General features: G+C 44.1%; 2 protein-coding genes and 1 long non-coding RNA gene across 3 annotated transcripts in view; 1 reads left to right on the top strand and 2 right to left on the bottom strand.

Annotated features, from left to right (window-relative positions):
- The window catches only part of OSCP1 (organic solute carrier partner 1), a 26006-nt gene extending 7219 nt beyond the window's left edge, over positions 1-18787 (bottom strand). The window contains exons 1-4 of the mRNA XM_039851078.1: positions 18600-18787; positions 9616-9770; positions 6189-6356; positions 5572-5652 (exon numbers count right to left, since the gene is read on the bottom strand). Of these exons, the coding sequence (XP_039707012.1) occupies positions 5572-5652; positions 6189-6356; positions 9616-9770; positions 18600-18711 (516 nt within the window). The 5' untranslated portion in view covers positions 18712-18787. The remainder of the gene's footprint in view (positions 1-5571; positions 5653-6188; positions 6357-9615; positions 9771-18599) is intronic.
- On the top strand, positions 17847-21004 carry LOC120593306 (uncharacterized). The gene is made up of 2 exons (XR_005650341.1): positions 17847-18185; positions 19291-21004. It is a non-coding gene; the product is annotated as an uncharacterized LOC120593306 (long non-coding RNA).
- MRPS15 (mitochondrial ribosomal protein S15) lies at positions 20213-26168 on the bottom strand. Its single transcript, XM_039851079.1, has 8 exons — positions 25926-26168; positions 25595-25639; positions 24444-24519; positions 23550-23598; positions 23083-23167; positions 22072-22130; positions 20611-20802; positions 20213-20362 (listed from the first exon to the last, which is right to left on the bottom strand). The coding sequence occupies exons 1-8, from the start codon at positions 26059-26061 to the stop codon at positions 20228-20230; spliced, it is 777 nt and encodes a 258-aa protein (XP_039707013.1). The 5' UTR covers positions 26062-26168; the 3' UTR covers positions 20213-20227.

Genomic DNA, 26168 nt, shown 5'->3' with positions numbered 1-26168 from the left:
ATAGTATAATCAGATACAGGACACAAACATAAAATGGGAAAAATGACACTATAAAGCAGGATATGCTGACTACTACGTGGATACTAGCCTACTGAGCAAAATGACTAAAGGCATGGGGAGCAGAGAAGAATGACTGTGGGTTTGGAGCTGGGCCTAGAGGAAGAGGGTGGGTGTGAAAACACTTCAGAAGCAGAGATGGGCAGGCACAAGGCATGTTTTGGGGGGAATGTGTAAGCTGGTTTGGTTAGAGGGTTTGGCTGGATGATCTTTAAGTAATTTTTAACTTGAGATTCTATGATCCAGGGATGTCAATACAGGCATGGAGAAAGAAAATTTGGACAGAGAATTGGGAGTATATGGATGTGCTGGATTCTCTCGTAGCCTAATTCTAATGAGGTTGACTAAATTGCAGATCTGAAATGTGCAACTTAAGTGTGTGTCTGTGTTTGACCTGAGAATCCACCCTTGGTTACATAGACTGTTGGGTCTGTCTGCTTGCCCAGCCCCTCTGCTGGTCCTCAGCTATAGGTGTGACTCTCCTGTGTCCTTTCCCTCTCACTCCACCCTTTTCCCTCCCAGGTGATCTCATCTACTCCCATACATGCTGATGGCTCCCAAATCTTGAGCTCCCACTTAGCCTTTTTCCTTGGGCACCTGACCCATCTACCCCACTGCCCACTAGACCTGTGTCCATCTACAGGTTCCATGGGATGCACCTCCAATTCACCCTGTTCAGAACAGGGCTCATCATTTTTCTTAAACCTGATCCTCCTCTGGTGTTCCCAATCTCAGCGAATGACATCACCAGGTCATTAAGTCAGCAATCTGAGTTCCCCTGCTCACCATCTTCCTATGTCTATTCAGTCACCAAGCCCTGCCAACCCTGTGGTCACTCCTGGTATCTGGCCTCGCCATTCTACCCTGCTCCCTAGTGCAGACTGTCCTCTCTTGCCCGGACACTACAGGAGCCTCCTAATTGGTCTCCCTGCCTCTCCTCTCACCTGTTTAGGATCCATCCGTCATTCTGCTACTAAAGAGACACTCCTAAACTCATCGACCATGTCCTTCTTCTGCTTCAGTGGCTCTCTGCTGCCTGCCAGATAAGTCCAGTTGGCCCTTGTTCTGTGCAGCCATGCTCCTCCTTGAATGCTATGTTCCAGCCATACTCAATTGCTTGCAGGCTTTCACCTCCCCTGCACCGCCAAATACACCAGGCAGTTACATGCCTTAAGCCTTTACTGAGATGGTGTCCTCTGCCTAGAGTGTCCATCTGAACCCACCTCCCACTTTGTTTTCTCATGGGCCTGGTAAAAGCCTATTTTCTTGTAAAAGATATCCAATCCTCTATGAAGACTTCCCCGATTCTCTTCGGTAGAACTGTCCGCCCCGTCCTTCGTGTCCTCTGTCTTTACACTTTTCTATCTTAGAACCAAACATCTGTAAGGCACTTTGTGCATTTCCCCCGCTTCTCTGAGGAGGGCAGAAACCATGTTTCTTATAGAAAGAGGAAATGAAGGTCACTGAGCTGTGGTGCTGGAGCGCTGGATGAGACATCATCATGAGCATTCCCGTTCCCCAAGAGGATGGCAGGACTCCGGTGGCTGGGAGGAGAGTGAGCCAGGGATTTAAATGCTCAGTTAAAATGGGTGAGTGACTTGGCGGTCACTTTCAGCAGTGAGTGGTGAGTACAGGGCTTTGGATGGTGTTATGGTTGCTGGTCTGGCCTTACGAGAGGAGGGCAAAATTCGTTAGGGCAGGAGATTAACGATCTGAAAGTGAGAGAAACTGGCTGAATACTGACCCCAGTTGTCATATCCTGCCTCTGGGTGAGGGAGAATGACCAGCCTCCACCAAGTGGCCAGAAGTTTTCAAATACCATCTCTGTGCTGTATGCTGATGATTCTCACATTTATGTCTCTACCCTGAATCTCTCCTCTGAGGTCTAGATTTGTATATTCAATTGCTATTTGATAGTGCTACTTGGATATCTAATAGGCAAATCAAACCTTAAGTAGAATTAATTAATTTTTCTACCCAAAGATATTTCCCTTCAGTATATTTCTACCCAAATATACTCCCCTTTTAGTAAATGGCATCACTGGTTGGTTGCTCAGGCCAAAAATTTCATGGTTGTGCTTCATTCGCAAATCCAAACTCTTAGTTAAGTCTTATTGATCCTACCCTGAAAGTACGTCCCAGATGTGCATACTTCTCACTATCTCCACTGGTAGCACCTAATCCAACTTTCGTTTTTTTTTTTTTTTTTTTTTACCTGATTTCCACAATAACTTCCCAACTGCTGTCCCACCTCTACCCTGATCTCATACAATTTACCTTCCAGAACACAACTCAGGTTGTGTTACCGCTCACCTTATCATGCTTCAAGTGTTTTCTTTACTCTTAGAATAAAACTCCTTACAAGGGCATAAAGTTAAGTCAACTAGTAAGTACCAGTTTATTGAAAACTGGCATCTGTTCTGATCAGTCAGTGCCCATGCTGCACAGGTTGTAAATTTCGAGTATCGCTCCTGTCTAGATGTGCTTCATTCACACTGGCTTTCTCTTTTTCCAAGGAACACATCATGCTTTTCCCCATCTAAGGGCCTTTGAATTTGCTGTCAGTTTAGATGCTCTTCAGTTTAGATGCTCTTCAGTTTAGATGCTCTTCCCTGAGATCTATGTTAATTACATACATACTCAACTAAAATGTCTGTCCTGTCACCAGAAAGGCTATCTCATCTAACGATGTGTGCTGTCCAGTGTAGCAGCTGCTAGTCAAGTGTAGTCATTTAAATTAAAAATTCAGTTTCTCAGTCACACTGGCTATATTTCAAGTGCACATGTGGCTAGTGGCTATCATATTGGACAGCACAGATACAGAACACTTCCATCACGACAGAAAGTTCGTTGGGCAGTGCTCGTCTAATGCAACATCCCATCCCAGTAGCCCCCTATAACTGTACCTTATGATGCCATCTTCCTAAAAGTTATCAGACCAGAACTTGACTTAGTTGTCCCCTCTGTCTCTTCCTACTAGCAGAGAGTCTCAAGGCAGGGTCTCTTCCTGTTTACTTATGTATCTCAGACACTGGAAATAGTGCCTAGCATAGAGTAAGCACTCAAGAAATATTGGTTAGACTGACTAGTTTTCCAGGCATGAAATGTTTCCAAGTAGAGAGGATAATGGAGTGGCGGTTATAAGAAACATTCTATGAAGAGGTTAAGATGGAATGTTGCTTTCCAACCGCTGAAACAACGGAAAGAACATGAGGCAAGTACACGATGGAAGGATGCATGAAGGGGAGTGAGAGGAAGGGAGAGGGTGACCTGAGAGGCCTACCTACTCTTGAGGAGGCAGCTCCTAAGGGGAGTTGCTGAAAGGGCTTGGGGATGGAGATGGTTGTAAACAACCGCTCAGGATTCCAAACTGAATCGGTCTTTGGGTGGTCTCCGGCCGGGCCTGGGCCTGCAGAGCAGGTCAGAGCCTTGGGCACATTAGAGCGCGTCAGGTGTTTCTTGATATTGCAGACAGCTTTGGATATCAGGTGAGGAGTTGTGGTTAAACACCAGCAAGGAAGTGTCAGATTAGAGCTGTGTTTTCTTGATTTAATTAGTTGGTGTTGCTAATAAATCTAAAAACCATAAAGACTATTTTGAAAACAGAGAAAATCTGTACAGGCAATCACAAATTGCAGCTGAGCAGAAATACCATTAAAGACCAGACTTGGAAAACCAGCCAGATGTTACAGATCAGTCACTGAATACTGCTGGGATGTAGGAATCCTATTTCTGTTGGTGAACATTCTGATGTTTCATTGCTTGCCCATTTAGCAATTAAAGCTTAATGTAGTTTGTGTTTTAATATATTTTAATGAATTTGCTACAGACTTATTATTAGGAGTGTCTTTTCATTATAATGAATTTTATCTTGTCAGACTTGAGAAATCGCTATGACTGCTTACATTACTACAATCCATAAAATAATGTCCAAATATGCACAGTCTTGATAACATGATGCAGAGTTTTCAATATTTCAAAGCAATGCAAAACTCAATCTTATTTGTACATTCATGCTTTTTATTTTAATCGATGACTATTAGAGATCTTAATTTATGTTGATGTTATTATTGCTCCATCCATGGCAAATAAAATTATTAATGAGGGTTAAAAATAAAATTGGCCTCAGAGTTGAAATCTGTATTTCCCAGTCCATGGAAGGGAAATAACAATTAGGTCCTAAACATATTCTATTTTTTCTTTTTGAATTTTATTTTGTGAATATGTTACACATGCATATGTACAAAAGGTTCAAAGGATACTATACATATATTGGCAAATACATGTATATTACAAATGCTGCATCAGTTAACCCTCCCGACACGCTCCAAATAGGTTGAAACTAAGGCTCGAGAGAAATAATTTGCTCAAGGTCATGGAGGTGTGGTGGAGTGGGACTCAAACGTAAATGTGTTGGACTGCAGATCCTGGGCTCATTTTGCTACATCATCCATCTTTCCCTTATTAGTGTGTTAAATTATGGTAAGGAACAAAGTCCTGTCCAAGAGAGACGGGTCCCAAATTCAGAATCTCAGAGATATGTTTTTAAAAGTTAGGGTGTAGAATTGTCTGAAGCAGGCAAGACAGGAGGCAGCATCAAGTGAGAGGCAACAGCCAACAAGAAGTATTAGGGCCTGAGCTAGGCTGGAGGCAACAGGAATGGAAAGGAGGGCGTAGACATTGAAAAGGCAGACTCCAGGGGCCTTAGAGCAATTAGATGAAGATCAGAGAAGGGGAATCATAGGCGACGCTCTGGTTCTGAGCCAAGTGAGTGAAGGAATGATGGTGCCCTCAAAAGAAATCAGGAAGTCCAGCAAGGACTTGACTTTTGGAGATTAGTTGAGCTACAGACATTAAATGAAAGGCACCGGTGGGCAGCCTCATGGAGGGTTTCAAGAAGCAGGTGGAGATGTCAGTCCGGATGGCGGGGCCAAGGCAAGGGTAGAGTAGAGGTTAGACTCAGGAGTCCTAGGTGAAGGAGCTAGAAAGTAGGGAGCAAAGAGATTCCTAAAGAGCAGGGTGGGTGGAGGCAGAAAGAGAAGATTTGGAGACAGGAAGACGGAGAGGAAGGAATGAGAGGCGTGGAGATGGAAGAGGGAGGGGAAGGCCAGGATGGTATGGTGCCATGAAAACTGAGGAAAGGCGTGAGTTTTATGGAGTAGGAGGGTAGCTTCCTTGCAGCATCAGATACTGGGGAAGTCGACGATACCAGAGGTTTGAGAAAAGGCTTTGCAATGGAGATCAATCAGGCTGGTGGCCTTGAGAGTACATTTCCTCTGGAGAAGGAAAGAAACCATATTTTAAAGGGACACATAAGGTAACTGGAAGGGAGTGGCAGTATCACTGTCTTCCTTGGTCCATTTATAAACTGCTGAGATTTGTCATCGGAGAGTTTACCGTTATGGAGCCAAACACTGAGGATATCAGGCACTACCTGGGCAATGTCAGCCCTTGGCACCCTGTTACCCTAGGACAGCAGTGGCAGGGTGCTCCTGGGGCTGCCCATTCACTCACCCGGATGTGCAGGTCCTGGAAGAAGGTGAGGAGTGTCTGCCGGATCAGCTGGAACTCCCCTGCAGAGAGACCCCCGTATACCTGCCAGAGGTGAAGCAGAAAGAAGCAACTGACTGTCAGAAGTGAGATGAGAAGGGCAGACAGATAGGGGTAGGTGGGCACTTAGGGATGGGAGCCAGATGAGCAAGGAGAGGACTCAGCTGCTGGGGCAAGGCGGACAGCAGGAGAGCCAGCACTGCTCCCTCACCAAATCCTGTCATGCCACACCTGGACAGGGGTACGCTTCACTTCTTCTGTCCCCTACAGACCTGGAAAGGCTGTTCCCCAAGATTTAGCAGAACATCTGCCACCAACTCCCTTTTTGAAAGAGCAGGGAGAAAATGGCAAGGCTCTGTATCACTGCTTTCCCAATTCTGAAGGCAAGAGTGTGGGGACCTAAGATGATAATGCCTACTGTATTACCAAAATGGATACTTGGAGATTTTTAGAATCTTCTGGGAGAGTGGCAGGATTTCCCATTCCTCACCCTGTTCTCTCTGTCATAGAAGCTGCTTGTTCTTAACAGAGGAATGAGAACAGTATTGGGGCTGAGAGGTGATAAACTGATGGTATCTTACTTCAATCAGCTGCCGGAAAGTCTCGTCCACTAGTTGCAGGAGGGCTGGGGAGTCTTGGATGAATCCCTTGATGGCATCTAAATGATTGAAAGTGACCAGCAATACATCCTTGGGACGGGGACACAGCAATACTTGATACTTCAAAGCCATAGTCATCAGGTCATAGAGCTGCCAACCCATACATGAACAAAATAAATGGGATCATAAAAGCAGACGTCAGAACCTTCAAACATTCAAGCATTTACTGAAAACCAGTTCTGGGTACATCATACAACTCAGGTGACCACATCAGTTATCCCTCAAACGAAGATACTTTTGAGAGAAAAAGGGAGGGTGATATTAATAATTAAGCCAGGACAACAGGGGTAGACCAGGACCTTCCCAGGCAAACCAGGATTTCTGGTCAGCTTATGGGTACTGCTGATGGAATACATTTGAAACAATATTGGCAGCTATGGGGACCGGGACTGGGTGCTGGACTTGGAGAGCGAAAACCCAAATTCAAGTCCCCCATTGCTGCTGACTAGTCGAATGAATGGCACTGGCCAAGTCGCCTCACCTGTCTGAGCCTGAGTTTGCTCATCTGTAAAAAATAGTTCCTCATTTCCTGTCATTGTAGAACTGCTGAGAGGAGTAAATGAGAAGATTTGTGTGAAAGTGGCAAGTATAAAGTTCTACGACTATTTAACAACAATTTTAAATGATGAAAATACTTAATAAGATATCAGCAAACCCCATGTATGGTATGACCATCCCTGAATGACCAAAGGCGAGAAACTGGTGAGGACCAAAGTGGTCGAGATAGGCTTTATGGAAGGAGGAGGGAGTCACAGGTTTCAAACTGGCCGAGGAAGAGGAAAGGCTTTGTAGTTGAGGGGAACAGCAGGCGTGAGGGCCTGGGGGCAGCCATGAATATGCTATTTTCCTGGGAGAATGAGAACAGCCTGACGGAAGAGGACAGTTTGTGTTGGAGATGGTGGGAAATGAAGTTGGATAAGTCAAAGTTAGAGTAGTAAAGGTTTTAGAAAGACAGGCAAAATAATTTAGACCAGATGTGGTAGGAATTAGGGGGCTACTGAAATTTTCTGAGCTGACATGATAAAAGTAGTGATTAAGCAAGACTAGTCAGTCTGGCAATGATGAGATATGAGAGAAGGGAGAGACTGGAATTAGGGAGATTAGCTAGTACCTGGTTCCTAATAGCTTTGCAATAATATCTATTGACTCTGTGAATGAATGAAATTTTGTTGGCATAATGCAGACATAAGGCCAAGAATAAAGATGGCAGGAATGGAAAAGTCAGGGAAAAGAAGAGCATGTGATACTTAGAAGAAAAAGCTGTCAGTATACGGTGACTACCTGACTAGGTTTGGGGAATGAAGATGAGGGCTGTCCAAAATGACTACAGCATTTTCAACTTAGTGCTTGGGAGAAGGACGATGCTACCGATGGGAAAAGGACATCTTCTGGGGGATGGGGGACTTAAAGAGCCAGTTTGGGAGAGAAGGTTTGGACTTGTCTGAGGCAGGATTGGAAATACAAAATACTACCATCCGAGTGTCGTGCCAAGCACATTTATTACCTCACTGATCCTATTTACTCTTCACGAGAACTCTATGAGGTAGATATGATCCCAAGTTTAAAAATAAGGAAACGTGCCTAATTGCCCACAGCTGGTAGTAAGTGGCAGAGTGAGATTTGAACTCAGGCGGTTAGATCCTAAGGCATTTGCTAGAACTTTCTATATGATCCCATTTCTTCAACATGCAGTTATTTTACTTAGAAAGTGCCACACGACAGGAACAGCCTGGTTTTGTGTGTGTGTGTAATACTAGAGATATAGATTTGAGACTCTCTGCCATCATTATCAAACATTAAGCACCTTTTGTATATTGGATGCCATGCTAGGAATAAAGGATAAACACAGGTGTAAGATGAAGAAATGAAAGTTCAGAGTGGTTCAGGAAACACAGTCTCACAGTTGTACCAGTTAAAGCTAAGACTTGAATCCTGGGTTTTTGATCTCAAATTCTGTGTCCTTTCCCTATGGGAAACTAAACCTTCTTAAAGAAGGAGCACAGCAAGCAGGGCAGAAAAGATAATGAACATTTAATTGAACATCTACTATGTGCCAGGCCTAGGTGTGTGATTATATGTATGTTTATTGCTTAACTCTCCCAGAACTGATGAAGCAGTTCTTGTTATCCCCATTTTATAGATGAGAAAATAGAAGCTCAGGGAGATAAAGGAACTTTCCAAAGTTAAGTGGCTGGAGGTAGGAGGGCACAGTTAAAGACAGTCTGTCTCCCTGAGGTTTCCAGGTACCAGCAAGGAGTGAGCATTGATTTTGCATGCCTAGCACCTTGCATGTCAGTCCTTATGATTTAAAAAAATTCACATAATGGAGGAACTTGAAAAGAAAATACTTTATAATTTTTAAAAATTAACAAGGCCACATTTTATTCAGATTTCGTTTGTTTTCTCCTACTGTCCTATTTCTGTTCTAGGATCCCACATTACATTTAGTCATTATGTCTCCTCAGCTCCTCTTGACTGTGACAGTTTGACAGTTTACCTGACTTTCCTTGTTTTTGGTGACTTTGATGGTTTTGAGTACAGGTTAGGTATTTTATAACGTTACCTCCAAGTGGTATTAGATGTTTTTCTCATGATTAGACTAGGGGTGTGGGTTTTTGGGAGGAAAATCACAGAGGTAAAGTGCTACCTTCATCATACCGTGTCAGGGAACATGACTTATCACTGTTGCTGTTGACCTTGATCACCTGGTTGAGGTGGTGTCTGTCAGTTTCTGCATTGTAACATTAACTGTTTTTCCCTTCCTTTCTGTACTGCCTTCTTTGGAAGGAAGTTATTAAGCGCAGCCCACACATAAAGAGTGGGGAAGGTACGTTTTCCTTTCTTGAGGGCAGAGTATCTATAAAATTACTTAAAATTCTTCCGAATAGGAGATTTGTCTATTCTCTGCATTTTACTTGGGATTATTATTTGAAAACCAGAGTGTTCTAATAATCTGTTTCCCAAAGAGAGAGATACGTTCATGTTTTAAGTAAAGACTGAGTAGTTTTGAATTTGCTTTAAAAAAAAAATGCCTGGTTTTCAGAGCTGAGATTTGTTAAGAATGAAGCAGAATTCAAGATTTTAGGGTTGGATCAAGGTGCTCATAAATATGAGTGTGAAGACCAGCGCTGTCTTTGGGCAGGTGGAATGACATAAATAATAAGGGGTTGGCGCAGATGACTTCTGAGGTCCTTCCCAACTCTAAAACTCAACAGCTAATAGTTATAAGTGCCTTTTTTTTTTTTTGCAAGGCACCATTGCATATAACATCTCATTTGATTCCAGGCTATGATCATCCACAAAAGGTACAAGAAATGCAACCGGGGGATAGAGGCAGACGTCTGCTCACCTTATCCATGCTGGCCTGGTTCAGTCTCATAATGGAGGCATGAGCCAGGCGGTCATAGACAGTCCTCAGGGCCTTCTTGGAGTAGAGCTCTTGGGGTTTGAACAGTTCTTCCATAAACTTTCGATTGAACATGGTTGAGATGATGTCATTCAGAACTGTAGAGACAGGAGAGGATATAGCTGAGCAAGGTCCTGGAGGAAACTTTATTCTGGAAATGCTCTCTGTGTACAATTGGGATGGAGGAGCTGGGCCCATGCAGAGTGGGGGATGCTGATGTACATGGTGAGATCTCTGCCCTGGGGAGAAAATCACATGGGCGTTCCAATGGAGAGCGGAGTCAGGAGTGCTTTATGAGACTACGTCAGGGCAAACCTAAATGTGACAAATGTACAAATGTTGTGCTTTAGAGGTTACAAACCACTTTTACAGACATTATCGCACTTGATGATAGGGGAAATGTTGCTTCTTTCGTTAAACAACATTCCTATATGCATTTTAGATTATGTCTCATCCTTAAAATAATAAGTAACATCACTCTTTTTTTTGTTTTGTTTAGCAAATCTATAACATTTTTACTTAAAATTAAATTTTATAAAAATGGGACCAATAATGGTGCTTGGCTTTTTTTTAGCAAAACAGTTTATGAAAATAGACAAATCTACTCACTGGTTAGAGATGAAAACATTTCTAAAGTTTCTACAAGACGTGTACTTGAGAGTAATACCATTTTAAAATGCCTTACTTTTTATATTTGAGCAATAATATTGATATTACACTGTAGTGCTATGTCTCATACTGTTGTTTAAATAGAAAGTTTCCATCTGGTGAGAATTAAAGGTCTCAATGTGTGTGTAAACCAAAGTGTCTAAAATTCTAGTTCTTCATTCACTCATTCATTTAGGTATTTTTTGCTAATCGAATATCATTAGTTGAAGGCAAGGAAAACCCTCTGGAACATTAAATAGGAACAAGTATGGTTAAACACAGATTATTCTTAATAATACCGATATACTCTGACCTACAGGTGAGCATATATGGATGCTGAGAATATACATTCATAGTAATTAAAATCTGAAGGAAAACTGGTTACTTAAAATAATTATACAAAATTAATTACTAAACATGAGTGATTATTACTGAAATATACAAATGCCTCTTTCTTTTGCTGCACAAAGGACAAGCCAGGTGATTGGCTCTGGCAGTGTCTCGTAGAGACTGAAGGCAAGGTAGAGCACTGAGGTCATGACTTCATGCACTCTCTCTACATTTAGGTACCTGATAGAAGTATTGCAGGCTCAGGGCAGCATTTTAAAGCATCTCAAAGAGCATTTTTGGGGGGCGGGAGGAGCTGAGGGCTGGTTGTTATTTAAATCTTAAATGGAAGGGCTACGGATTGAGGAGAGGCGGGAAAGGGCTTCCCCCACCCCGCAACTTGACACAAAAGAAATGACCACGACTCCTTACAGAAGTGTTGAACTCGCACTTGACCTTTGGATTTAATTCTAGACGCCATTCTATTAGTGAGGAAAAACCAAATCCATTACTAACGCAGAGTAGCACTCACATCTCACAATTTCAACCCATTGCAGCTTGCCCTTAATATGCACTAACACGTCCCCGGTGTGGTCAGCTTGGAGCCATAACTCTTCCGAGTATGCCTCATGCATGGCCTTTTGCCTTTAATCTAAACAAGCAAGTACCTGCAATAGATGTTCTTACTGCAGCCTATATAAAATGCAGAATTTGCAAGAATATAGGCACAAGTGAAAAGCCACACATTTGTCCTCAACAGAGAGAATTTGAATTTATCATGGATTTATGTAGGCCAGGGAAGAGTGCCAAAGAGGAATAATTCAAGTTAAAGAATCATATCAGCTCTGATACATTAATCTTGGGTCTTTTAGCCTTTAGCAGAATCTAGAATAAATCAGTTCTAAAAGAAAGAAAATTGCAAAGAGATTGTTAGCTGCTCTGGCAAAGTAAAAAGCAAAATGAAGCCTTTCCCTCTGGGAACTGAATAAGCTATATATTACCATGGCTCTTTACACAAGAACTTCGAGAAAGTACACCTGCAGGCCCCGTCCCTGTGGGCAGAGCAGCGACCACAAATGCCCCCAAGGGGGAAATGGCAGTTCTACGGTTGGGCCCCAGTACTCTCATTTAATTCTTTGGAAAGAATATGGGGGCACAGATTAACATGTCTACATTTCACAACGTGCTTTGCCTGGCACCTGGTTGAGGCGAGCCCACTTTGTACCAAACACCGAGATAAACACCAGAGAACAAAGAGGAAGTAAATGTTGTCCTTGTCCTGGAGAAGCAGCCCAGGTTGTATTTAAGTTAAACCTGAGAAATCGTTTTAACCACATGTGTTAGTCTGTCTCGCTGTTAGTTTTTGGCACTCACATGAGCTCTGCAGTTTCATGAGGCAGGAATGTACTAGGAGCCAGATTTCATCAGGAAGAGCCTTAGTTCAGGGAGCAAAGTGGTTTTTCACAGGTGCATCAGAAGGGCTAGTTAACTGAGTTCTTAACATGTGAGACTTCTAGTCCTGAGTTCAGAATACGAAGTTAGTTTCTGCTCATTGTTTTTGAATGCTTAAGGTAAAATAAATTCCAGTGATTCAATTACATATACAAAGAGCCTTCAAAATCCACACATCTCACCTGACATTCTGCCATGTGTCAAGAGGTGGGCCAAAAATTGCTCAAGAGAAGTGGCAAAAGATGGTTGTGAAATATAATAAAAGTGTATCAGAAACTTCGACTGGGCTTTTCTTTGAGCCTGGCTCTAGATGAAAGCAACTGAGTCTTTACCAAACCTCTGTTGTAGATTTAATTGTTCATGGGAACATGCAATCTGGAATCAAGGGTAAAAGAGAGAAGCTGCTACTATGGTTACCATGTTTCCAATCCTTACTATGTTCCAGGCACTGGGCTTAGATCTTTATCTCATTTATATACCTAAGGCAACTCTGAATTATTATCCTTATTCTATCAAGGAGGAAAACTGAGTCTCAGAGAGCTTAAAGTCCAAGGTCACGCAGTGGTGGAGTTGAAATTAGAATGGAGATGTTTGATTCTAATGCCTAGGCTCTTCAGCATTATATGTTATCTCCTCAGCATACTTGGTGTGTAAGAGCATTTAAAATATTGAGGATGGTGGCTAATGACATGCATAAACCACACTCAAATGTCAAATGATGGAAGGGACTCGTGACACTTAAAGGTGAGAAAGGCTATTATTTTATTTTGAGCAATTGGCAAACTTTTTCAGGTTTGCTGCTAGTTGTAGGTGAAGAGGAAACCGAAGATTTGGCATGATAGGGCCATACTGCATGCATGATATCATGCCTTCTGCTCACAATTCTGGCAGCCATGCAGTCACATGCTCCCATTTTTCTGAGTTGCTCAACAGATATCTTTGTGTGCTAAGGAGAATGGTTCAAGGAAAGTCACTCATGTTGAAGCACAATTCTTTGGTTATACGATACTACCACAGAATTGCTCTAGGGACTCCCAAATAGGAAAACCTACTCAGAAGTGTAGCTATTGACCCAGCTGTCCCTGCAAAGCTTGGAACTGATGAAAAGAGACACGTATCTCATGTGTAATACGGTCCTTGTGGCAAAGTCTGCTTGGTTTTCATCTTACATGCTGTATTTGTTTAAGCAAAAGATTTAAATGTATAACCAATATCTTGGCTAAAGAGAAACTCATGCCTATTTTTTTACTTTGAAATGTTTAAAGTGGTCCCACTTTAAGCCCCACTGACAAAGGACCTGTGGATGCAGACTGAATACATGCAGCCCAGAGATAGCATACCTCGTTTTCTGTCCACCTCTGTCCATTCATCTACATGAAGCATATAAAAAGAAAACACCAGTTCATGAAGCAAGAACATCATTTTCAAAGAGGCTTTAAAAATACCAATTCCAATTATCTGGTCTATGAAATTTTATTTTTCATGTTTGCATTAATGTCTAGTGTGAATACTTTGGCTTCCATGTGAAACTTTTAAAAGGATGATGGATAAAGAAGTTCTAAAAACAAGCCCTAGAGAGGCTCTATCTTATGCAGCAGTCCCAACCTTTCTGGCATCAGGGACCAGTGTTCCTATGAGAATCTAATGCCTGATGAGCTGAGGTGGAGCTGAGGCAGTGATGCTAGTGCTGGGGAGCGGCTAGCAACTACAGATGAAGCTTTGCTCGCTTGCTGCTCACCTCCTGCTATGCGGCCTGGTTCCTAACAGGATACAGACTGGTACTAGTCTGCAGCCCGGGGTTTGGGCACCCCTGTTATAGAGAGTGGACTAGAGGAGAGGAAACTCAGAAGGATTAGCTACCCTGGGGTTTGTTGCGAAAGACTCAAGAAGTTATCCTCGTTAATGCTATGAGAATATAACTAACTTCCACAAGGAGGAATAATTCCAAGAACAGAGAGAAGAGAGTTTCTTTTTGTATAACCTGATTTTTTATGAATGTAAGATTTCTCTTTCTAAAGTACAGACGGAACTGCTCTAATGGGAAAACTTGAAATGTAAATTAAAAGGAAAACACGTCTTTGTTGCTGATATACTCTTAGTACAGAGCTACGTGACTGCCAGGTAAAAAGAGGGGAGGAATGGTGGCCTGTAAAGAAAGCTCCTGAGGACAAAGATGGTCAGGAAGATGCCGAGAGGAGACCAAATAACGAAAAATGTACTTGGCTAGAAATCTGAAAGAATTAAGACCCTTTATCGGTTGAGACCTGGCTTTACTATTTACTACCTAGATAACTTCAAGCAACTTGTTTAACCTCAGTTTCTTCATCTGTAAAACGGGGATCATAATTATATCTATCTCATAGGGTTGCTGTGGGGTTGCAATGGATAACAGACACCAAGCGCTTCTCTTCTAGTTGTACTTTCTCTACTGAATGACATTGACACCACCCATAAAGGATGAAAGATGATTTTATCCCCTCTTATTTTTGGGAGAGATTCCAATCTAGAGAAATCACTCTCAGACTGATTATCTGAGTTCTATGCACATCCACATTTAAAAAACATTTTGTAATTAATGGTCTCCTTTGGAAACCATTTGCCACTAGATTGTTACGAAGGTGATTTCTGCAGTTATAATCAAAACATATACATGTCTTCAATATACAATACCAACAGCCCCTAAGAGACCAGTGGTGGAAGCACAGCCAGCCAGGGCTGTGTCCTAATTGGTTGCAAAGATTTCCCATGGCAAGGTCAGACTCCTCTGGGAAAACTCACCATCTTTCTCCCACAAGAGTCACAGGTGTTTGGAAGAGAAAACACTGGGGAAGCGGCACCAAGAGTCAGGCCTTCTTAACGCAGATAGTGGCTTCTTTAGCATAATGTCCACATCTATCTTGTTGTGGCATTTATTTTACAGGCGGTTTTGCCTGATAGGCTTATGGGAATTCAGAAAGGTGGAGCTGGACCCACCTGAAGGTGTGTTTGGGAACCGTGGTGCTGCAAGGGGCATAGCTGCTCTACAAGACAGTGACTACTGGCTGCTGACAAAAATGGAGCTGGCAAATGCATGCCCCGGGGGTATGAGGCACTCCCGTGGGCAATGACGCTTGGCTCCAGCAGAGGTCTCTGCAGTGTCTTGTGCTCCTGGCCCCTTTCCACTTAAGGATCCAGGGGAAGGTAACCGATGCCTTGTTTTTCTACTATTTCTCTAGATGACTTGTTTGTGACAATTCCACTTTAGCTACATTTTGAGTGGGAGGCAGGCACAAGGCTATCTAGAGCTGCCTGTTGAAGTGGAACTAGAAAAATAAAAACAGAACCTCACCACCATTTGGTTGCTCAGTACTACATGTCATGGCTTGGAAAAGAAAATCACTGAATGGCTCTATGCCTCAGTTTCCCCTTCTGTAAAATGAGGACTGCAAACGAAATATAATAAGGTCTTATTTATGAGCATTTTTAAGAGGATGGGAGTGAGGTAAAGGTAGCTTTTATTATTTTCACTATTGCTTAAAATGTGGGACAACATTCAATATGCAACATTCGAAAGTTGCCCCATAGGGCACTTCCTTTCTGTTGAATGCTAAACTAGAGGCTGTATTGTGGGGAAAAACTACACTATTTGTACTGGCCTTGTGGGAACAGGATGGCCTCCAGGAGACCAATTAGTTGTGTAAGATAATGAAAACATCTAGAAGAAATATGGTTTCTATTCAATGCTTCAAAGAAGACTAGTTTACTGTGTCTGGTGTTTGATAGGCCTCGGTGCACAGGCATTTGTCCCAGTGGCTCATGTTCTTGCAGCTACACCAACTCCAAACAGTGAGATAGATGAGTGTTTCTCAACTTTGAATCCCACATTCTCTACCCTGCTTTCTCACTCTGACTTCTACAAGCTCCCATCAGTCAACTGCGGTACTTTCTTTTATAAAATCATTGGGTATATTGAATATTTTCCCAAACCTTTCCTTTTCCTTCTGACCTTCCAACTTCTCCCCCTCCCATGCACCCAAAGATTCTGACAGTCACCCCCAGGTATGAAAGTATAGTGTAGCAGTTAAGGACATATTGCTTAAGAGTATGAGCTCTGGAGCCTGATGACCTGGGTTCAGATTCTTTTCTCCTTCTCTTACCAGCTATATAACCCTGGACAAATTAGCCTTAGTTTTCCCATCTGTATAATGGGGATAGTAATATTAACCTACATGATAGTATAGTTGTGGGGATTAAGGTGTTCAGGGAAGTCCTTGGTACATGGTAAGTGCTTAATAAATGTTTGTTGTTGTCATTAAGAAGATATGTCCCCCACTTTTACAATCAGTTACTGGACCAGACTAATCAAAAGCCCTATCACTAGTGAATGCGCGGAAGGGCTGGATCAGGTTCCACCAAGCATCTTACATGACCTCTGACACTGACCCAAACTATGGAAGTAATGAGTGCATGAATGTGAATTACCAAAGATGGCTGAAATTCCCTTAAGCTGTATCTAGCAAACCCAGGAATACAAAGGAAGTTCCTGAAGACAAAGGAAGCCAGTCTCCTAGTATTCACAGGGTCTTACCCAGACCTTCTCTTGAAAGACAACACCCATTTATTGTGCTAAACATGTTAAATACATACATTATCTAATTCAATCATTACAACTTTGCTGTAAGGTATATGCTATTACTCCCATTTTACGGAAAAAGAAACAGGCTTATAGAGATTACATTCTAAGGTCATACAACTAGTTAAATGGCAAAGCGGGAAATGGGATCCATATCTGTATGACTCCAGAGAGGACACTCTTAATTACCAATTTACACTGCCTTCCAAGATGCAGACTACCAGTCCAAGAACTACCTGTCTGCTCACTGGTGCCATTAGCCCAAATGGAATCAAATAACATAGGTGCCAAGGAAAACAGAACCTTCTTGAGAAAGAAATAGCAATGTCATAAAACAGCCAATTTAGATCATCAGTTCAACAAATATTTACTGAGCATCAATTTATTCTGGTCTAGGCATTATGCTAGGTGCTGGAGTACAAAGATGAATAAGATAATCACGTGGAAGAGACACACAGACCATTTCAGGGTAATATGGTCAGTGATAAGGCAAAGAGGCATGCATAGGGTGCTATGGGAGCATGTGCAGGCCCTTTCCCCATGTAAGGAGGCATCCTGACAGAAATGAATCTTAAGCTGAATAATGTAGGAAGAAAGAGAAGTTCTAGCATGGAAATGAGAGGTTTGGGGTAGTAATGGGGATTACTACCATGGAAACAGGAATAAACATGCTTTAAATGGAGACATATAAGCAGTTAGGTATTAAGATACAAAGTAGGAGGCAGGCAATGGTGGCACATGGGACTGCAGAGGTGGACAGAGATCAGATCAGGAAGGGCCCTAGAATGTCTTGCCAAGGACTTGGTCTCCAGACAGCAGTGGAGTATGAACAGATTTGCATTTTAGAAAGCTCACTGGCAGCAGTGTACAGAATGAATGGAGGGGGTATGCTATAGGGAGTTCTTTTTATCTCTTTATGCATGGACTTGGACTCAATTGCTCAGACACAATAGTGCATATCTAAATATGTATGATTAACATTGAGCCATACAGAAACTGTTGGAGAGAATAAATGTTTCAATCAGTGGCCATGTCAGTTACCTTTACATCAACTTTTCCTCCTCTACCTTGAAATATAATATTTCCTTCATTTTTAATTCCTGGGAATATGGTGAAAGCAGTTGTTGGTTGAGAGGGGAATAAGAGGGAGAGAAAAAGGGTGGCAGAGTTCTAGGTGATCATTTCTCTGGGGGATTAGTTGTGGTGTATACGGGAGACAGATTTTACAGTTTAGAAACTCTAAACTCTGTATAATTATTTTCACAATTTCACTCTCTTCCAACAATTGTGAAAGTAAAGAATTATAGCTTTCTTATGTTTTCTTATTTATCTATGTTATTTCAGGACCCCACCTTTCTAGAAATAGCTTTTGAAATGAGCAAGACTGGCTTCCAGTTTATGAAGGATACTACACAGAGGAATGGAGAATCAAAATCTGTTCCCTGGGGGAAAAAGATGCTTGGACTAGCAGAGGGTATGTCACCAGGTGGTGGGCAGCTGGGATTCCTACATTTGGGAGGGACTGGCTATCAAGAGAGATTAGGAAATCACCTCTACAAGTTGAGGGGATGAGGAAATTGGGGGGGAGATGTGAGGTACCCTAATAATATTCAATGGAGATATTAAATCCTTCTGCTGTGAAAAGAACATTTTGGGAATTTGCCTCCTGAGCAGCCCTCACTGGATGGGCTGTGGCACTGTGAGAAAGGTCCCTGGCTATAAGAGTGCAGGGGGCAGGGGTGTTGATCAGTCTGTAAAAAGGCCTGGCTGGGGGAGCTAGGGAGGGGTGAGGAGGCTGGGCTGCGGGGCGTGGGTCTGGCTGTGGGTGCTCGGTGAAGGATCGGGCTGCGGGGCGTGGGGCTGGCTCCGCGAGCCGGGCGCCTCTCACCTCTGCGGGCCTTGTCTCCCGGGATGTTCTGGGCCCGCAGCCGCTGGTCCAGGATGTAAAGCATCTCCCCGCCCAAGTTCAAGAAGAGTAGCGGTAGCGTTCGCACCGACATGGTGCCGAAAGTGAGTAGTGCTGGCCAAGAGCCCCAAGGCTGGGTAGACAGAGAGAGGCCTGGAGGCCTAACCACTGCGTCCTCCCAGCCCGGTTGCTAGGGCAACACAGCAGACGGCCAAAGAACCCAATCAGCAGACTGTTTGTTGGGGGGCGCCTAGAGGTGGACGCTTATTGGGCGGAGTGCCCCATGGGCGTAATTTGACTTTCTGAAGCTCTGCGGAAAGGCTCGGGCAGGGCAGGGCAGGGCGGGGCGGGCGGGGCGGGGCGGGGCGGGGGGCACCGAGCTCGGCTCAGCTGTGTTCGTGTGACCATCCTCATCCTGCCTGGCCACCTACGCAGGAGCCCAAGAACGAGGAAAACTCAAGCAAAACCAGAGCAGTATTTTAGCAGGTGGATCTTGGTTTGAGTCGCGGCTCTGTTATTTCCTAGCTGTGTGACTTTGGGCAGGTGTTTTGAAGCTGGATTTCCTCACACATAAGTTGGAACACTCACGTCATAGGGTTGCAGAGAGGAATCAATGAGATCATGAAAAGTGCTATGAAAGCCCTAATAAAATGGTAACTGATTTTTCCTTTAGGTGGGGTAAGGACCAGACCAGAAGTCCTTGAATTATTTGCATTTCCTTCCAAAAAGCTACTTGGAGTGAAGCCCCACCTGATTTCGAAAGCAAACAGGCGTGTTTTTGTCTGTCTCGCTCCTGGAGAATGCATGCTGGGGATTCTCCCAAGTTCCCTCTTTCCTGCTAAGCAGGCCTCCCATCCATTTCTCTGCTTTGAGGGCAATGAACCCATACTTCACCCCCATCTTGAGCTCCAGGATCACCTTCCCGTCCCTTGCTGAACATGTATATGTTGATGAGCATCCATTTCTGTAAATTTCAGTATTTCTAAAACCTACCAATCATCTTTTCCTTTAACCACTCAGACTTCAAAGCTGATCCTGGTCTCAGCTCTATCTTCCTGAGTCCTATTATCGGTCACCAAATTCTAGTTTTTCCTCCAAAATCTTTCTTATATTTATCTTTCTTTCTCTATACTACTGTGTTCTTCCATATTACAGCTCTTTCCTTTGCTAGGCTAAATTGCAGAAGATAGCACTTTTAATATGACACATCTCTTTGACAGATCACCCTGGCATGGCATTCAGGGCACTCCACTCTGTCTCCAACTACCTTTTTAGAGACATCTCCACCATCTCCTATACTCCCCTGCATTCTTACCCAGCAGCCAGCCAGCTACACTACTACCTGTGCTGCTGTGCTCAGTCTGCCTCCACTGAAATGCCACCTGGATGACAGGGAGTTGTTTGTGTGAGTGTATGTGAGGTGTGTTATGAGAGTGTCTCGGGCACCTGCGTCTGTGGTCAGGCAGGGTGTGAGGGCAGGGTCTCTGCCTCAGACAACCCTGAGATCCCAGAGCTGAATGAAAGAATGAATTCCTCCTCCTCCTCAGGCCATAAAGAGCCCCACCTTCCCTATTACTCTTCAAGGCAGAAACACATAACTTTAACAAAATTTATTGGTTTTTCTTGATTGCCTCTGGCCCGGCTTTGGAAGGGCTCTGTGGGTTCGTCTGGCCTTGTTTCTTGGCCGCTGCTGCAGCTTTTAAGGCCCTTTTTTGCTTCTTCAGCTTTTGAGCCTCCTGGAAAACCTGGAGATGGAGGAAGCAGGAAGACTTTGTAATTCTATGCAAAACCTCTGACTGGGAGCAGCTGGGGTGGGAACTGACTTCCCCAGCTGGTCAGCCCAGCTTTTCTCCATGAGTTGGTGGTTTGTGAGCCACTGCAAGGCCTTGGGGCCAGTTCCACACCTCCCTCAGAAACATTCAACCCCTCCCTTCTGCTCTTTCCACCACAGTCCCAGAGCAGGGCCAACCAAAGCAGCAATTTGGACTCATACCTGAATGCACAGAGCCTTCTTGGTCACCCAGCGGCGGTGGGCTTTTCGGTGGTACAGAGGAGGAAAGGTGTACTCAATCCCCAGCTCCTTGCATGTCTTCTCAAAGACATTATAGTTGGTCTTACGGAGGTTTTTGAGCATCTTTTTCCTCCGGTCAATGCTCATCAGCAGATAGCGCTTGTGGGTTTTGTCCTGTAAAGTGAGTTGGTATTCTTTTTAATACAAGAAAATGGCATGCCACTTCACAGTAATAATGGATGGTCATTTTACCATTTCATTGAAACCTCCCAACAATCTTATGCAAATATTAGTGCAACTGGGGTAGGTATTGCCATTGTTATTCCCATTTTATAGATGGGAAAATAAAGGCTCAATGATGTTATCAGGTCTTGAATACAGGTTTACTGGTTTCACTCCAAATCTCATGCTCTTTCCCCTGCACCACCCACTCAGCCTCTCCACAGCTCAGCAAACTGTCAACTGGGGTGGAGAGGAGGGAAAGCCTTTTGCCCTTCCTAGAGATTCCTATCTGCAGCCAAGTGCTGCTCTGTAAGGGACCTCTTCAATGCAGCTGGTGTTCCACACTTCAAATGAACAAAACTCTGATCTCCAAGGAACAGGCTCAACCAGCTCCAGGAAATACAGGCTGGAGCTAGACCACTCTGTATTCGCAACTGTGTGTTTATTAAAAATACCAGCCATTGCCTAATTATAGGAGCTCTGTGCCCAACACTGTGCTGAGATACGACATAATGGTTAAGAATATGGGCCCTGGAACGAGATCTCCTATTTGAAGTCCTAGCGCATCGATTCCTACTGCTGTGCCTTGAGGAATAACTTAACTACTCCATGCCTAGATTATTCCACTCCAAAATGGGATAGAAAGATGGGTATAAAGATTAAATGAGCTAATGCATGTAAAATATTTAGTAAGAGGCCTAAATACTTTGTATGCATCATATTGGCTGCTACTATTATTATTTTATTTTTTAAATTACGGTTGACATTATTATATGATATTATTTCCATATAGTCCTTGTAATCCTGTCAGCAGGTACTATTATGATCCCTATTTCACAGAGAGGAGAACTGAGGCATATAAAGTAACTTCTCTGGAGTCACACAGATAGTTAAGTGAAAGTTTGAACCAAGCTTAATCTGACCTCATCCATGCATTCAATAAATATTTACTGAGAATCCGCTATGTGCCAAGACACTGTGACCATGCTCTAAAGTTTGTATTCTTGACATTGGTGACATTGATTATGGCCCTGGAAGGCTTCCATTTCTTTGTTGGAGGCAGGAGGGAAATGTTTTTCTCACTTTAGCTGAGGGGTGGGCACTCTGGTGTTGTAGCCACTTGGCTTCTCAAGCTGCCTCTCTGGACCCAGAGCCTTTCACTTCTCATACCCCTCTGCCCAAGCTGCTGGTGTTTAGCTGTGAGCGATGCTCAAGGTTTACCTTTCGATGTTTCTGCATGTGTTCTTCATAATTGCGGATCTTGACAGTCAGGGCAACAACTGAAACCACAAACCACAGAGGATGAGAGCCAGGCACAGAGGAAGGAAGGGCTCAGGCCTGGGTTATGTTTTAAGACCTCAAAGAATAACCATCGCCAAGGCTCTTGTACAGCTCTCTATAATTCCTGAAGCACTCTGAATTTCAAGATTTCAAAAGACTTTGGATTATCTTCCCTTCAGAAAGAAAAGCCTAAGGGAGGGAAGCTCCTTAATCTTACAAAGGTATCATCCCCAAACCATAGCAAATAGCATTCTTAATGGTAAAACTTTAGAGCATTTCTATTAAATTCAGGAATTAGTCTAGGATGCATGCTATCATGGGTAATGATTCTGCATTGCACTGGGGGTCCTAGCCAATGTAACGAGATTCCCAAACTGTCAAAGGTCTGCTCCTTGCCTCTCCCCTTCCAGCTGCCACTATTATCTGTGTTTTCACTAATGAGTTTTCAGAATTATCAACTCCCACTCATGTCCTAATGCTCCAGAATATCCTTCCTTCATATATGCTACTGTTTGATTCCTGCCTATATTGCAAGTATGGAGAAAAGAACAAAAGGTGGCCCCAAGGAGAGGCTGTAACTATAGTAGGCCCTTCCTATACACACATCGAGTTTTGGGAGCACTGAAGACAGTGCAGTGAGAACCCTGGCTCTGACCACATGGTCCCTTTATACCACCAAAGCTGCAGAGTGGAGAGAGACAGAGAGACGAGCTTTGGTTCCAGAAGAACTATGCCTGAGCTCACAGAGGTATGAGGCAGGTCCTAGGCACTGACTCCAGTATCACATAGCTCAAGATATACAGTCCAATTTTCATTTCTTTTGATCCTTCCTGTCTCTCCCTTTAACAAGTCACATGTAATCCCTAGTGTACCTGCAGACAAGGGCTCTGGATCAAGTACTAGCTAGCAGACTTCCTTGCACCCCCACTCCCCGAAGGCCCCCTAACCAACTTCGAGCCTCCAGAGCGCTGGTGTCCTCAGGGTTTGCCATGACCTTGTTCATCAACTGCTCTTGCTTGACTTTTAGCTTCTCCTTCTGTTAAAGATAGAGAGAGAGAATCTGTGAAGTCTGCCACGCCGTAAGGATTAGCCTTCATACCTCCAAGACCATGGCTACAGTCATTGCAACTAGGCCATAAGGCTCAGGGCTTGACCTCAGGCTGCTACTAGGGAATGGACTCTGGCAAACCACATGGCTATTTACATTTAAGTGAGCCCCAGGCCAATACTACTGATGGGAGAAATGGCTTATTGGATGAATGTCCCCAAAGCATGCTCATTCATTCAGGCATTAGCTCTTCATTGAGTGCCTACTGTTCATCAGGTGCTAGTTGTACAAAGGGGAAACAAGACTCTCCCTGCCCTTGAGATGCTCAATCTAGGGGTATTGAGGCCAAGATTTGGCACAGGCCACTCACCTGGTTAGCCATTTCCAAAGACAAGAGTCTTTTCACAACATCATCAACCCTGTGGAAAAACCACAGCAATGAGAGACAGATGTAGGGGTAGAAGGGAAAAGGGAAACAATGCTCTTTTAGTTTAGTTTGAAAAGCAAGGATGACTGAAAATTTCTTTTTTAAAAACAAATGAGTCTCTCTGGAAGTTAGGAGCTATTTCTCAGGGATTAACAGTCAGAGCAGATCTAATTTGCTGGGCTGAGCACATGGAATGATGTGATAACTATGGAAAACTGAAGCTGTCAGCTTAAGTGTTCCAGGCTTGTCATGGGGGGGGGGCAAAGGGAGGATTTCCATTTTAGTTGGAATATGGTTCAATCTTTCCTGAGACACTTCAATTCTATAATCATTGTTTCTCAAGTCACATAGCACAGTGGGAGGGACTAGAGGGACTGCCTAGCTACTGACACGCAAGACAGGGTCTGAGCAGAAGGATCCTGGCTTTGGTGTCATTTAGCCTGGGATGTCATTTAGCCCAGCTCTGCCCCTTAGGATGACATTGGGCAGCTTGATTATCCATAAAATGGGGACACTTCCTTCCCTCATGGAGCTTTTGTGAGAATCAAGAGAGATGAGGGATTTCTACAAAGGCTCGTGAGGCATGTTGCCCCCTTGGCATCTAAAAGTATAAGGTATTCACCCAGAGCACAAAAAAAGCAAGCAGTTGATCCCCATAAACTCCATCTGTCCCACCCCACTCACCTTCACCACTCCCGGGCTTCTATAGTTCTCTGCCCCACTCTATATTTAAGCTTCAGAAACAGCAGGCCAGGCCTCAAAGTCACTGTTTTTCCCCCTTTCCTTGCCAATCCTCCCATGGTCCCCTGCTCAGCAAAGAGATTTCTTCCTGCTTACTTCTCAATTCCAGGGATGTTCTGGTAATCTTTGAGCAGCGTGGAAGGGGGTGGGTCATCTTCTTGGCTAGGCCGGACTGTCAAGTGGAGGGATGGAAAACACCCAGCATCAACTTTCACTGCCCATTCTCTGACTTGGTTCTTCTTACCAACTCTGTTAGAGACATCCAGGGTCTCAAGCAAGGCACTGGACTATCTCTGGGCTTAGTTTCTCCCTGCAATTCCCTGGGTACCTGCTTTGAAATTTCACTATGGGAGTAGATGGCACTTCCAAGACCCTGTACTGTGCCTTCACTTCTCACACGCTTGTTTGGCTCTACAGTTGTCATCCCCAATAGGATGGTTCCTCCTTTGGGTGGAGTGAATTTGACTCCCTTTGAATCCCCCAGTCTGACCCATAGCCCAGCACAGAACAGGCATTCAACAAACACTTGCTGGCTGACTGCATGGATGAAATAAGGGGGATGAAGAGGAATCCTTAGCTTTAGGACACCTGAAATGTAAGCTCCAGCTACAAACCACAAGAAACCCTCATTCTTGGTATGTGCATTCCTGTCTTCCCTTGGAGGTGAGGGAGAGATCTGGGGGAGATCAACTTGCCTCTCTAGTCAGACTTACTCTGCCATTATACAAGTGACATTTATAGCAATAAATACTAATATGTACTACAGTTTATTGCACAAAGTGCTAAGGATGCTTTCATGTGTTATCATCGACTCAACAACAATCCTGCCAAATAGACACTCTTAAACTTATTTTAGAATGAGACTTGGGGAGAGTAAGTAACTTGCCCAACATCATTTACCTAGTAAGAGAGATCTTTACCATTATGCAGAATGCCTTGAAAGAGGAAATCTAACCCTCCACCTCAGCAGGGCAGACATAAAGTGCTATGTATTCGGTAGGCCTGGGAAGGCTCCATCTGGGTAGCTCTTTACTCATACAATGTCCAAAGGTTCCTTCTCCCGAGCTCCACCTCTCCTCGCCCCGCTTCAGGCTACAGCTTTGTGATAAGGTGGACGTGGGGGTCTTCTGCTCAAGATCTTTGGCCCAACCCATCTAGTGGCTCTAACTAAATGCCTCTGTCCCCTTGGCCAGCCCAAGCCCTTCACGTGGTTTCTTCCGTCTGAAGTCTCACCTAAGAGATCTTACCCGGTTTCTGGATGGCATATCCGCGGGCGGCCGGGAGACTGAGACCTACGCAAAAGAGAGCGAGCTGAGGCCATCTCTTTAAATAGTCCAGCCTCGATTCCTTTCCATGGATCTTCCTCCATGGTCTTCGCACATGAGTCTAACCACCGCCCCATTTCTAACGCACCCGCTGCCCCATGCCTCTCCCAACATGGTCTCACTTCTTCCCTACCCTTGCCGCTTTCTTTCTCCTTTATCCTGCCGCGGCACTTGTTCTCTATCCTCGTCTTTTTGTATCTTCCATCTCCCCCGAACCCTTTCCCTACTTCCGCCGTCCAGTTTCAAAGCTCACCGCGAGGAGATGCACGAAGGCCCCAGTGGTCGGAGGGAAGCCGGGAGCACCCTCCACCTGGCAGCCCAAGGACTGGGGCCCAGGTCACTGCCTGGGTCCGGATCGAACTCAGCGTTCTCCACGCCACTCTCAGCATGGTGACTTCTGATCCCCGCGAGCAGCGCCGCCGTCGCCTTCGCGGTACGGACTTGTTTACACGGGCGCCGCCATGCTGGCTCAGGCTCGACCAATCGAGTGCAGCTG

Source organism: Pteropus medius, unplaced genomic scaffold (assembly GCF_902729225.1).
Source record: "Pteropus medius unplaced genomic scaffold, Ma_sr-lr_union100, whole genome shotgun sequence".
In the NCBI taxonomy this organism is placed as follows: Eukaryota; Metazoa; Chordata; class Mammalia; order Chiroptera; family Pteropodidae; genus Pteropus; species Pteropus medius.
Note: the sequence above shows the minus strand (reverse complement) of the source record. Positions and strands in the feature narration are given on the sequence as shown.